Here is a 14,198-nt window from a genome sequence, read left to right as displayed (position 1 = left end):
GAAGAGGGTGGGAAGAGTGAGTTTAAAGGAGTGAAGGGGGGGGGGGGGAGGCATGAGAGTGAAGGCACACACACATGCCGTCTGCTCGGTTCTGTAGGGGAAGGAAGGGAGAGCGGAGATCCTGGCAGTTAGGAAAGGAAGGTGGAGGTTTGCAAACTGGGAAGGCCGCTGGAACACTGGGAAGGTAAGGGGACATTTTCCATCAGGACATTAGTGCCGCTCAGAGTTGGGTTGAATAGTAGAAACTTGACATAGAAAAGTTTTCTTTAATGGGGAAAATAGGCAAGAAAACAGTGTCTGCATAGTTCAGGTCTCATGCTGTGTTGCCCTGGAAGGAATGCACAAGTGCACAAGTCTTGTGATGTAGAAACAGTCATTTGCTCTCTTAGTTACTGTGTTTTTGTTTATGAGCACATCACTGCTCAGTGTCTGTGTGTGTGTGTGTGTGTGTGTGTGTGTGTGTGTGTGTGTGTTGGCTGCAAACACTCGTGAGATTAGAAGACAACACACACACACACACACACACACACACACACACACACAGACATCCTCTCTGTATCATACGCCAGCGGCCCGTGAATGAGCATCCTTGTAAAGAGAGAGAGCTCAAAGCAGATGAGTCTCCCCCGTCTCTCTCTCCTCTAACCGTCCCTCAGGCCACTTTCTGCTCCTCTTCTGTTCTACATTCATCCCTCAACAAGCTGCCATTATCCTGCTCACACAGACACGGCTACAGAGCGGACGTGGACCTTCAAGGGACGAGGGTCGAGACAGCTCACATGGGAATCTGCTGGACGCATGGACTTATTCCGCCCGAGTATAGTTCATTCTCATGGTCAAGGTTTTTGTTTTGATCATAGAAAACCATCACTCACAGGAAGTGACATTTATTGTTGAAAAAAAAAAGTTATTTCATAAACTTATCATAGACAGTAGCTGGCAAATATAGTGGATTCAGTGAAATAAAAATAATACAGGGATGGCATTCAGAAGAGCTCATATCTCCGTCATGTTTGTTTTGACGTTCGAACCCAATTGAAGATTCATATATAAAATATTGATGCTCTTATGAATCCACATTATCTCAGCTACATTTTAAAGGTAGCTATATGTTTTTAGACCGAATTTCTACTGTACAGCAGCTGAAAAAATGAAACCATATGTTTTTTCCACTAAATCCATATAGTACAAAGACATCGCTCCCCAAAATAACAGTAATATTTAGTTTTTCCATCAAGATCAATGTTTGTAAAAAAGGGTTCTGCCCCTTTGACCGGATCCACACAGAAATGTTTTTTTTTTTTTTCATGGCCCATGTCCGATCTTTCCACCAAGTTTAATGGAACCGAAATTTGCACCGAAATACACAAACTCATTGATATCAGTTCCCCTAATTTGTCAAATTTTTTCATAGACCATGAATTATTCGCTTGGAAATTTGTCGAAATGTTAAAAAAAAAGCCCAATCTGGCAATGTTAAGAACGTGATTGAACACTTTCTTGATCCACCCACTGATCTGGATCCTCACAGAAATTGAATGAGCTCTTGCCTGATCCATTCGGCATCCTTCCACCAAGTTTTGTGGTAATCTGTTCTGTAGTTTTCGTGTAATCTTGTTTACAAACAAACAAACCATCTCCTTGGTGGAGGTGAAGAATTGCACTTAGTAAACTTCACATGTGTTCGGTGCTGGCGACTTGTGAGATGGACCCGAACAGGGAAAGACAACGGCAGCAGCATGGTCATCGGATGTTTGTGTTTGCATATTCACGATTACCCCCCCCCCCCCCCCATCCGGGGAACAATACTGAATAGAGGATTTGCCTTCAGTCATCCAGTGTTGCTGCCAATGATCCGAAATGAGTCTAAAACTCTTTTCCTCCTCAGTTCGTCTCCTGAACTGAACTAAGTCTCCATCAATCATGTCCCTGAAACCCGTGATCAGATCCGATTTTTTCAGGAGACTTTCTTTTTAAAGTATTCAAATTCATTAGCGAGAAATCCCCCACAACTTTCCCCTGTGGTACAAAGGTCATTTCACTTCCACTTCCTGTGGCTGAGTCAAGTTTTGAGCCAAAAGTCCAGCGCTCCTTCGATGGGTTCTCATAGTGAAGTCCCAAACAAAAGAAAGTTCTTGAGTCGAGCGTAACCATTTCTCTTTTGTTTTGTGTGGTGGCTGCGAACAAAGGCTGCTTTTCTCTGGTGGAGGATCTGCATGGACTCAAACTGAGTGAAGCAAACAGCACATGCAGTAATGTGCTCGTCAGAGATTCATCATTTTGGGATTATGTGGAAGAAGGTCTTTAATACTGTCCCATTCATCACTGCCTCTGAGGCTCTAACATGAAGCATCAGAACAGTTTTCATCTTGTTTCAAATGTCTCACTCTCTGCACCAATTTGGGCGACTTCACACGACTGCATGTGTGACTGTTATCATGTCTGCACAGATGGGACAACCCACCCTGCAACTGTGGGTTTGCTCAATGTGACAGTAGAATTTCACTGATTCTTTCTTTTCAGCCATCATTGGGTGCAACATTACCAATGTGGAAGAAAGGTTAAATGAGCTTGTTAAGCTTATTTGTTTCAGTCTGGTGTGTTTATTAAATGTTTAAAATTGCTACTTGGTTTATTTCTACACATTTACCAGATGAAAAGTAGATGTAGAATCTTAACACAAAGGTCCTGAGGCAAATCATCAATTCATCAATTGATAGAAAATGAATTTATTCGTATCAGGCAAAATTTAAAATGCCTGAAGTTGTCTGGTTCCAACTAAAATGTGAAACTTTTCCTCTCAGGTTAATATAAATGTGTTTTGAACATCTCTGATCTATGGGTTGTTTTTGATCAAGACATGTAATTGGATGGATGGATGCTCCAATCAGAGAGAAAAACTATGATTTTACCTTTTCCTCCTCAGATGTCATGGCGTCCGACCTACCGAAGCTCCAAGTTTCGAAATGTCTACGGGAAGGTCACCAACCGGGAGCACTGCTTCGACGGTGTCCCCATCACCAAGAACGTCCATGACAACCACTTCTGTGCCGTCAACTCCAAGTTCGTCGCGGTGGTCACGGAGAGTTCGGGCGGAGGCTCTTTCATCGTCATACCTGTGGTTCAGGTAACTGGTTCCCATTTTTTCTCTTGAGCTCATGCTTGTTGCAATGCCAAACACTTAATTTGCTCAACGGAAGATAAACCTTAAAGCTACACATTTTACTTTACCCCAGATTTATAGGGTAAAGTGATTAATTGATTAATTGATTTGCTGTGTTGACACTGGGTTTGATGTGAAGAATCTAGTGTTGAATGCAATACGAGTTCTTTTTCCACTGGTTATGATGCATTGTGTGTCTGAGAAACCAGTTGGTGCTTTGCCTCTTTAACAGAGACTCTGCCAAAGTGCTTGAAAAGCTCTTAGCTGCTGAGTAGAGTCCAGTCTGTCTGTTATCAACAAGTGTTCAGTGAGAGCTCAGCTGAATTTTACTGTACGACATCATGAGCTGTTCTGTGTGTGTGTGTGTGCGTGTGTGTGTGTGTGTGTGTGTGTGTGTGTGTGTGTGTGTGTGCATCAGAGAGTTGGATTAAAGTGCTATAGTCATATCAGCCTTTTTAAATATTCAAGTTTTTAATATATACTGAGGATCAAACAACATACTTTTTTCAAAACCTTGTTTTGAGCGTTTAAATTTGAAGACACAGCTTCACATGGAGTGACACAACCAACTTCAGTGTTTATTTATGAATGGTGGCTTGCATAGACAAAAGGAGTTGGTCTTATTCGCTGGTTTTCGATGTAACTACTCTGTGGTAACTCCAATTAAATATTTATGTTGTGTAATATAATTTAATTAATCACTGATGATGAAAGGATAAGTTGATAGTGTTTGTGTTAGTGACAGATGTACTGAGGATATGAGCTCATTTCCTTCAGTTCATGAATTGAAGGAATATCAAGAAAGCTTATACCGATGTGTTGGTTCTCACTTTTATTGCTGATTGATGAAAGTTAATGTCTCAGGAACTAAACAAAAGAAAAATCTTCTCCTCAAGTGTTCTCACTTCTGTTTAGTGACATATTTATCTTATAGGGTTGAAAAACACCTATTGCACATGATTATCAACAGTAACTCATAATTCATGAGCTGAAACTCATATAACAGTTATTTTTAATGCTGCGTCAAGACTCTTTCCACATTAACCCGTCCAGAGATCATAATCATCGATTTCCTCCTAGTGAGTGTATTGCACCGAAGCATTTGCTGTGGTTTCTGCTGACTTAGCGGTTCAGAGATGGCTTTCATCATATTCAGCAGCAGAACAGATGACGGCTTCTAATGCAGAGTCCTCACGCCAAAACAATCAATCAGAAAGCTTAAGTGATTCCTTAAGAAGATGGTTATTTTTGGAGCATATAAAAGAGGTGGTGAAATGTTTGTGGGTTTTAAATATTCAGATTATCGGTCCCTTCCAAACACAGCATCATACATTTAGAGTGTAATATGTTTGTGTTATAGATTAGATTTATCCAAAGGAAACCAACCTGCTGAATATATTTGTAACGAAAAGGAGGTGTGCTGAACAGATGGATGTCACCAGTCATCTAACCAGTCTAACCACTAACCAGAGTCTATGGCTGTCAGCTCTTTTTAGGAGATGTGATCAGAAAAGGTCAAAAAATGACAAAAGTTCAGGATCGTTTGGGGTCATCTTCAAACAAGGTTGACAAAAATCTGTAAACATAAAAAATCTAAATCTAATTTTACTCTCAAACTAGTGACTTTATTTTAAATGGAGAGGTATGTCTGTAGCAGACGTGATATGATGATGACAGCTGGTGAGACGACCTTATGGTTCAGACCCAGACGCCGTCACTGGCGAGAGGACAGACCTCCGCTGGTGAACCACCTGGCGCCCGGCCCGGCACAGGAAATGACACACAAGGTCACAAACACTTATTCATCAGCTCCGAGGAACAGGGAGCAGTGAGTCTGCTGCTCTCTGACTCACTTACTATCTCTATAGAGTTACTACTACAACTTGAATCAGTTGAGTGGTCAATCAGTCTATCAGCAGAATAACAACAGTTTTTGATATTTCGTCATTTCTGTGAGTTTTCAAGCATTAGCTGCGATCATATTAATGCAAATTAATATTAAGCACATTTAATATACTTGTTTTTGCTGTTTTTCTGTTCTTTACCAGCAGATTCTCACGTGTCCTTTGCTCTACAGATTATTTTTTATTTTTTATAAGGGTATTTCCACCACGTGATGGATAATACTCACATTCAAAAACAAGCCTGTTTCTTGGTTACAGTAATCTGACCATTTCATTAGAATTTGTCACTGAGCACTGTAAACAAGTCTCTCACTGTACAGTGAAACAACTGCTCCAGTGACAGGAAGTGAACCAGCTGACTGTCCACACCCTGCAGAGCCCATACATACATACATCTATATATACACATCTATATGGAGCTACAGGAACATGCATTAACCGTCAACATGATACAAGGCACAGCTCTGAGAAAATTCAATTTGTCTGATTTACTGAACATGACTCAGCCCGTGTTGTCTTTTCAGTTCAGGGAGCAGCGGTTGTTCATATGGGAGAATAAACCCGACACAGTCTGCTGTTAATCCTCTGCTCAGAGTTACAGACTTCAACAGTGATGTCCTCAAAGACACCGACAGCAGCAAAATTAAAGAAATAGTTTCACTAAAATATGAGCAGCTCCTCAGTTCATCCACGTTACAGCCACTGGAGCCACATTATATTTTCAAAACATGATTGTTCTGAATGTTCTGAATGTTGTGACACTGTGATCATAGAGCAGCAGCGGTAGTTTACATTAGTGAGGATATACATGTATAATGGGTTAATGTGAGATGCCTGTGCAGCTGTAACATCTGTACGTCACCTGCAGGTCTCAGGTAACGAGCTGCAGAGCGACACTGAGCCCTGATGTGGTTTTCCTGTCACAGGCTATATTTCTTATTATTTTATTTGTATTTTGTGGTAGATAGGAAGCAGTGGAGGTGCATATGAACAATAGTTTTATTAATTTCAAGTCCCGTCATGTTTTTTAATCCCTTATAAAACCTCTTGCGCCTCTGAACCCTGCAGTTTCAATCAGACTTCATTTCTTCGCGGGTAATTAGTTGCAGCTAAATCAGGAGTCCCTTAGATCCAGGGTTATTAATGTTTCAAGGTCGTGTTAAAATCTTACAGTCATCTTTAGAAAAAGCATTTACTTTCCGGATATTTACAAATGTGTTTACGTTGAGTTTCCGCACGAGCACAGTGAGAATCTTTCAGGGTTCAAAGTTTCATGGAAGGAACAAGAGAGAGATGTCACAGAGCTGTGGCTTCACCATCTTCCTCGTCAAGAAATTACAACATATCTAATGTTGTTACATCTGATGAAATTATGTGATGTGTGTGAGATTCTGGTAATGGATGATGCTGATGGTTTTGTACTCTGTGTACACTCGGTCCTTCTCTTCTCTCATAGCTTCATTTCATCGGACGCTCTTTCCTCTGGTTTTAACATGTAATGCTGATCTTAGATCCTCTTCTCCCATCCTGCTAAACCTGCCTGTTTGGAAGGAGCTGTTTGTTTGGCCTGTGGTGACTCAGGACTCTGTCCACAGAAGCCTGACGCTGCACCGCCGCTGCTGCACAAAGAGCTGTTCACCTCTTTATTGAACTTGTGTCCAAATCGAACAGGAATTCCTCACTCCACTTCCTTGGGCCTTTAACAATACACGTGCCAAGTGAGAAGCTGATAAGATAAACAGCTCTCGAGATATGTGAGACACACAGAGAGACAATTCTGGAATTCTAAGATGGATAATAATCATCTTCAGCAATGATATTATGCTTTTTGTGAATTTCTTATGCAGAGATCTTGTTTATAGAAGCAAACATCTATGAACAGGTGAGCTTTGGTGTGGATCTGGATGATGAGCTGGATTTTTTTTGAACAAAATTCATTTTAGGTCGGTAAACTTGATTCAGTTACTTTGCAGTATCAAATAGTCCTTTGAGCTGTATCAGGAATTGGATATTTTATATAACTAAAATGTGTAACTTTAGTTAAGAAAAGGATTGGGGGGGGGGGCATGTATTTAACTCTTAGTTGAAAGGTTGAGGTGCAGTAATACCGGTGATACATTTTCTCGACTTTACTGAAAATAGTAAATGATTAATTATTCATAGGACAGTTTGCTAAGAGGCCTGAGAGTTAGTGAGTGAATCTGCAGGGTTTAGTGAGGACAGTGCTTACGTCTGCACACACACTCACACACACACACACACACACACACACACACACACACACACACACATCAGGCGGCTGGACGCAGAACAAATCTCTGAGGAAATAAAAAAAAAAGGGGGTCAGTGGATTGAAGTCATCAAACATTCATGACATCACGACAGACGTCAAAAGGTTCCAGTCTGTGCTGCTATGAGCCAGTGCCCCCCTGTGGACTCAGTGGGTTATTGCAATAACAATGTGCCTCAGACGTCCCCACTCAATAACCAGGTCTGTTTTTGTTTTGTTCTGCTCAGGAGTTATCGTATCTTCTCACTGATGTGATTTAACTGGGGTCATGTTTTATTAGTTTGTCATGTTCACGTCAGTATGAGCAAATTGTTTCATCTGAATAGGGGAATGCAGATTTAATAAATTCTTATCCCCTATATCACTGCTTATTTGGTATCGGGGCAATATGTTCTACTGCATTTGAGTTGGATCTATGACACAAGCTGTTTTATCAGAGACTTTGTCTTATAAATCCAAGTTTTTGACTGTATTTCATTGGCCCTAGCATTAATTTGTCATCTGTAATTGATAGTGTCAACAACATACCTCATGGTTTATTATTTTAAAGTTGATTCCATATTTCTCTGTGCTGATTTAATATCCCCTACTCTCTCTGAAGAGCTGCTGCTCACCACGACAGCTAATCTCATCCAAAATGAACAAATGCAACTGAAAACACTTCATTCATATTTCCGTATCAACAACGGCTGCGTTTGTTTTCCAACAAGAAAACACCATCAACCAGGAGCTCTGCAATATTTACCACTGTCGTCTCTCGGAAGTAGCTTCATTTATATTTAAGTGAGTGTATTCTAACAAAATAATGAATTACTGATTAGTTCATTTAGTACTTAGACTGTGCCAGAGTCTAGTGGTCAAGAAATTAATCAAAGATGCTGACAAGCTGTTTGACTTTTTGCCAAAATGAAGTATTTCCAGTAATGCAACAAAAATCTAGCAAACTCACTATCGTACGTGTACAGTGCAGCTACAGATACAGGAATATGTGTATTCCACTTTTGGCAACAAGATGCTCATCAAGGGCTCATCTCATGTCGTCTCTATAATACCTATGTCTTTGCCGTTGGAGGATTCTTTTGCAGATGTTCTCAGACATCCTGTAACTGATTGTGTCCAATAATGTGCGAGATTGTGATTTAAAAAAAAACGTAATCCAGATTTATTTTCTGTGTTTCAGGCCGGCCGCCTGGACTCTCACTACCCAAAAGTGTGTGGTCATCAAGGCAACGTGCTGGACATCAAATGGAATCCGTTCTTTGAAAACGTCATCGCGTCTTGCTCCGAGGACACGTCGGTAAGTGAACCACAGGAGAATCACAGAATCCCTTCATGACTGTGAGGATGTGGAAATCACTGCTTTAGTGAAAACTGTGAGTTTATTATCTGCTGAGGTTGACGACCACAGCAGCTAATAAGGCCCACAGGCCCTGAGGGCAAACAGGTCATCAATCCAGTATTCATTCAATTCACTCAGTCACAGGGTCACTGATTCAGACTGGACTCAGGCTTGTGATTGGATTCTGGTCGATGATGTTGTTATGGGTCAGTGCCCTGAAAATGGCAAGTGACAGATGGGAAATGACTTTGAGCAAGGCATTAATCCATTAGAGGACTTACATAAATGAAATTAGACACAAAATCACATCCCCTTCACTATCACTCACATGTTACATGATCAACCATAAGAGCCCCGGTGGCCCTTTTCCTCCCAGTACCTGCACCTGTTACATGATAGAGTCCAGCAGAGTGAAAGCACAGAGTCCTGTCCGGTGCTTTCACTTGTTTAGAGGATAATCTCCTCTGCTCCAACACAGAGGCTGGAGCCATCACTATAATCCACTCTAATCCTAATGCAGCGGCCTGCATCGATAGCAAGAGGTGTGTTTGATCAGAGGGATCTATCGCTGCGTCTCACTGATTATGTTTTCAGTTCACGGTAATAAGATGAAAAAACGTGTTCTGCATAATTCACCTACTAACCTGTTATACAAGGATTACAGCCCGACCTAATATAGATTTTATCAGGCTGATGTCAATATTAGGGAGTAAATATTTCCCAATTCAGATATATTAGCCGATATATTAAACTTTAATGAAAAAGTACAAATGCACCCACTTATAAGAAGTTAAATTAAGAAAATAAACATTTCAACTTAAATTAATCATCGTCAAGCAATTGGAGCATACGATATGTCAGTGAAAAGGCTCAAATCGTTCAGGCTCAATTGAAAGTGCTCTTAAATATTTGTGTTTTGTGTGCATGCTTTATGGTGTTGCGCTGTGTATTCACATATATATTGTGTGTGTGTGAACGTGTGAACGTGTCAGGTGCGGGTATGGGAGATCCCAGAGGGCGGTCTGAGGCGCAACATGAATGAGGCCGTGCTGGAGCTGTACGGTCACAGCAGACGTGTGGGTCTGATCGAGTGGCATCCCACCAGCAGCGGCATCCTCTTCAGCGCCGGCTACGACTACAAGGTAACACAACAATAACACAACAAGTTTAAGTCCACACTGTGCATAGACTGACATAACCAACACAGAGATTAAAATTATCCCTCTGATATACTAACATACTGTTGGATATCATCAGTGTGTGTTACTGAGTTCATTTCAAGAAGAAACATTTAAGTGCTATTAGACATTCTTCGTACTTCACCTTGAATCAGCAGAGACACTGTTGTGTCTCTAGAACCACAACCAGACAAAGTCAGTCTTCATTCACAACCTCACAACACAATCACACAATCTTTTCCCGGCCGCATCAGATCCTGATCTGGAACCTGGAGATCGGAGAGCCGGTGAAAATGATCGACTGTCACCACGACGTGATCCTCAGCATGTCCTTCAACACGGACGGCAGCCTGCTGGCCACCAGCTGCAAGGACAAGACGCTGCGAGTCATCGAGCCGCGCTCCGGCAGAGTCCTGCAGGTCAGAGCGAGGGGACGGATCTTTGTATTGGAGTGTGCGTGGACATGAAGAACTCCTAAATATACATATTTTTATAACCATGTGACCTGACTGTTAATCTGTTTATTTGCCCTAACAAGTGAAATACATTCGAAGGATTTTAAATGATTTGCAACATGTAAAACTCTGACTTAAAGGTTCAGTGTGTAGAATTTAGTGACACCTAGTGGTGAAGTTGCATGTTGCAGCTGAATAACCCTCCCCCTGCCAAACCTTCCAAATTTGTTTAAAGGTGTTAGTTTGTCCACTTTTGAATACTGTAAAAAAAATGGCGGCCTCCGTAGAGATGTAAATATAAAGCCATTTCATGGTAGAGAAAACAAATTCGTACAGTTTAGATGAAACACATTTTATGTTCAGTTTCACTTTCTGCCACTGGATCCCTTTCACCTAAATCTTCCTCACTGGACCTTTAACTGTGTACAAACTGTCAGCGATCATGTTGCACTGAAACTTTGTCTTATCTCCGCATGTTGATCCTGCAGCAAGCCAGCTGTAAGAACCACCGTGTAAACCGAGTGGTTTTCCTGGGCAACATGAAGCGGCTGCTCACCACGGGGGTTTCTCGCTGGAACACCCGGCAGATCGCTCTGTGGGATCAGGTCAGACAACGCCTCCATATGGCTCAGGCCTATAATGCCAGAGTGGGGGGAGCAAGTGTTTGTGTGCATGTGTGTGTGTGTGTGTTAATTCTGTGAGTGTGCTGCTCTTCCCAGGAGGATTTGTCGATGCCAATTGCGGAGGAGGACATAGACGGCCTCTCAGGGCTGTTGTTTCCCTTCTACGACGCTGACACACACATGCTGTACCTGGCAGGAAAGGTTAGGACTTCCCCTGACCGTGCAAATAACATTGACTTTATATTAAACTACTATAATATTTCCCATATGTACTGTTGGATACCACATCATAGTTTTGATTGACATTAATAGGACGGCTATAAGGTCAGAAACTTAGTCCATGAAAGGTTTATGTTTCTATTCCCATTATAAATCATGTTTGAGTTACATCCTTTACATTACACCTGTAGAAAACTATATTTGTGGTTTTTTGTCTTTTGACTTTCATCAAGTATTTTACAAACACTAGCAGAAGGAGGAAGAGAGACAGCTGGTCCTTTGTCAGGGAGGAGTGTTCAGTCAACCACATGAAGCAGTTACAAGCTGTTGTTAGTTATCAGAGCTTTAATTCCCTCTTTGTCTCCTGTGCATTTGTTTAAATAACGTTGAACTTTGAATCATGGCATAAATCTGGATTATTTTCAGGATCTCCTACAAATTCTGCTTGTTCATTGATATTAACACTCCCCATAGAATATTTTTCATAAAGATCTCTGCAGTATTTCTTGAGAAAACACAAAAGTTGTTGAAAAAACGCCCTAAATCTCAATGTTAAGAATACATCTCTTAATTGAATCTGTTAAAAAGTTATTTTTGCTCTTCTCTGTTTCAAGAAAATCAGTTGAGTAGTTTAAAAAAATAAAATAAACAGACATGAGGCAATGAAAACACAACCTCCTTGGCAGAGGTAAATATTTAAAGAAGCAAAATCCAAAGCAGCATCATTTTACTTTGGGAATCAGAGGCTCTAGTAAACTTTGAGCACTAAAATATCTAATGTGAACAACTTAGAAGAGGAACTACTTTCATTCTCTGTGTCTCGGCAGGGCGACGGTAACATCCGTTACTTTGAGATCACCACGGAGAAGCCCTACTTGCAGTATCTAATGGAGTTCAGGTCCCCGGCTCCACAGAAAGGACTGGGTGAGTCACGTGTGCATCACTAACATGTGATCTCACATGCTAAGAGCACACAGAGTCACCACATGCTTCTGTTCTCGCCCCCAGGCGTGATGCCGAAGCACGGGCTGGACGTGTCGGCCTGCGAGGTGTTCCGCTTCTACAAGCTCGTCACCCTGAAGGGTTTGATTGAGCCCATTTCCATGATCGTGCCGAGGAGGGTAAGAGTGAAATGAAATAATGGAATCAACTAATTCGTCTCTGTTCTTGTACTTATTAATTATTTATGTAGTATATCACATTTGGCTGGCCCATAATGATATAGAACTTCCAGTATTGTGGGAGGAAACAGACAGAAATCTACTGTGAGAACAGTCTCTTGTAAATAGCAGAGAGCAAACCAGGACAGGGGAGATTAAAACACACAGCAGACCCCATACCTCAACCAAAAAAATGATTGTTCTGTTTCTTTCATCAAGAACCATGGTATTCCCTGGGAAATCTGTGAACATTTCAAAATAAAATCTCACTATGTTAAAGAAAGCGATAAATCACATATTCACATATCACGTTTTTGCGTAATCCTGCTGACAAACAGGGATGAAAACATGAAGACAAAAGTCAAACAGAGACAAGAGGCCAGCTACTGATAAAATAAGAACTGAGAATAAAGATTGCTTTTGCTGAAGACATTATAATTTTTCAGATAATCAACTATGGCAAATGTTATTGTAGAAAACAATAAAGCATGTGTTGTTTTCCTGGTTCCTACAGTCAGACACATACCAGGAGGACATCTACCCCATGACAGCAGGAACAGAACCGGCGCTGTCTGCCAGCGAATGGCTGAGCGGCATCGACAGAGGTAAACAACACTTCAGACGTGTGGGACTTGTGAGTCGTGTTGGTTTTTACATGCTCTGCTCCCTTTGTACAAACAGACCCAGTGTTGATGTCTCTGAAGGAAGGTTACCAGCGGCCAAACCAGTTAGTGTTCAAGGCCCCAGTGAAGGAGAAGAAGAGTGTTGTGGTGAACGGCATCGACCTGCTGGAGAACGTCCCACCCAGGACAGAGAACGAGGTGTGTGGAGAAGTGATGAGGTCAAAGATGAACTCAGTAAAACTTTATTCAATTGGAAGATATGAGCCAAGTTATCGGTGTCAGTACAACTTTTATCTTCCATAGGAAACAATAAATATGCATTTATATTTATTTTCTCACAAGTTCTTGGTTTGTTTGGTTGCATTTCTGTTTTATATTTATTTTCTGTTTATGGTTACATTGATAAAATGGTATAGGAATTTGTTTACATATTGTTCAGGCTCTTGCAACTAACAGGGATGCAAAGTCAAAAGAATAAAGATAAGAGAAAGAATTGTGAAGATAAAGTTTGGATAGTTTGGTAACTTATTAATAATATAAAAAAATAGCTGCAGAAACATCTTGTTAGTGGACCTTAATTCAAGAATTTGTCAAAGTAAAAATGTAAAGTTCACTCTTGACTTTGAAATCAGAAGTTCTTCAGCTTTTGATCACATCATGAATCCTGAACATATCCAGTTTATATAATGTTATGTGATACATACGTGTGACATGATCCAACTTATTGCTACAACATGTCTCTGTTCCCCTGCAGCTCCTGCGGATGTTCTTCCGGCAGCAGGACGAGCTCAAGCGGCTGAAAGAGGAGCTGACCACCAAGGACGTGCGAATACGCCAACTGGAGCTGGAGCTCAACAACCTGAAGAACGTTAGCCCCAACAACGTGTGACCTCGCAGCCTCCGGGACTGACACAGCTGCTTCCTCTGCCTCCGAATCTGACCTCCGACAAGCTTCTGAGCCCCCCCCCCCCCGCCCCCCACCAACTCTGCTCTTTTGATATATCGCATTATATCATAACTCCATTCCTGCTGCCCCTGGATATATGTAGTGCACACGATTTGTTCGATATCTTAGCTGGTGCGATTTCCCGGAATATTGTAATAATGAGACGAGGACGTGTCGGTGGATTTTTCCACCTTGACACAAACTAAACGACAGTGAAAGTTTGAAATCAAATCAAATTTGGTATCATCCGTTTTTACAAATTGATTGTGTCGAGCGTTAATGATCAGTTATTGCATAT

At 41.3% G+C, this 14,198-nt stretch overlaps 1 protein-coding gene across 1 annotated transcript in view; it reads left to right on the top strand.

The window, feature by feature from the left end:
• The window catches only part of coro2ba (coronin, actin binding protein, 2Ba), a 34,113-nt gene extending 20,239 nt beyond the window's left edge, over positions 1-13,874 (top strand). The window contains exons 2-12 of the mRNA XM_053422917.1: positions 2,927-3,127; positions 8,538-8,654; positions 9,689-9,838; positions 10,129-10,293; positions 10,818-10,934; positions 11,049-11,153; positions 11,999-12,095; positions 12,180-12,292; positions 12,846-12,936; positions 13,013-13,152; positions 13,709-13,874. Of these exons, the coding sequence (XP_053278892.1) occupies positions 2,927-3,127; positions 8,538-8,654; positions 9,689-9,838; positions 10,129-10,293; positions 10,818-10,934; positions 11,049-11,153; positions 11,999-12,095; positions 12,180-12,292; positions 12,846-12,936; positions 13,013-13,152; positions 13,709-13,843 (1,431 nt within the window). The 3' untranslated portion in view covers positions 13,844-13,874. The remainder of the gene's footprint in view (positions 1-2,926; positions 3,128-8,537; positions 8,655-9,688; positions 9,839-10,128; positions 10,294-10,817; positions 10,935-11,048; positions 11,154-11,998; positions 12,096-12,179; positions 12,293-12,845; positions 12,937-13,012; positions 13,153-13,708) is intronic.
• The last annotated feature ends 324 nt before the right edge of the window (positions 13,875-14,198 follow it).

Source organism: Pleuronectes platessa, chromosome 1, assembly GCF_947347685.1.
Source record: "Pleuronectes platessa chromosome 1, fPlePla1.1, whole genome shotgun sequence".
Lineage (NCBI taxonomy): Eukaryota > Metazoa > Chordata > Actinopteri > Pleuronectiformes > Pleuronectidae > Pleuronectes > Pleuronectes platessa.
This window is presented reverse-complemented; position numbering and strand designations above follow the sequence as displayed.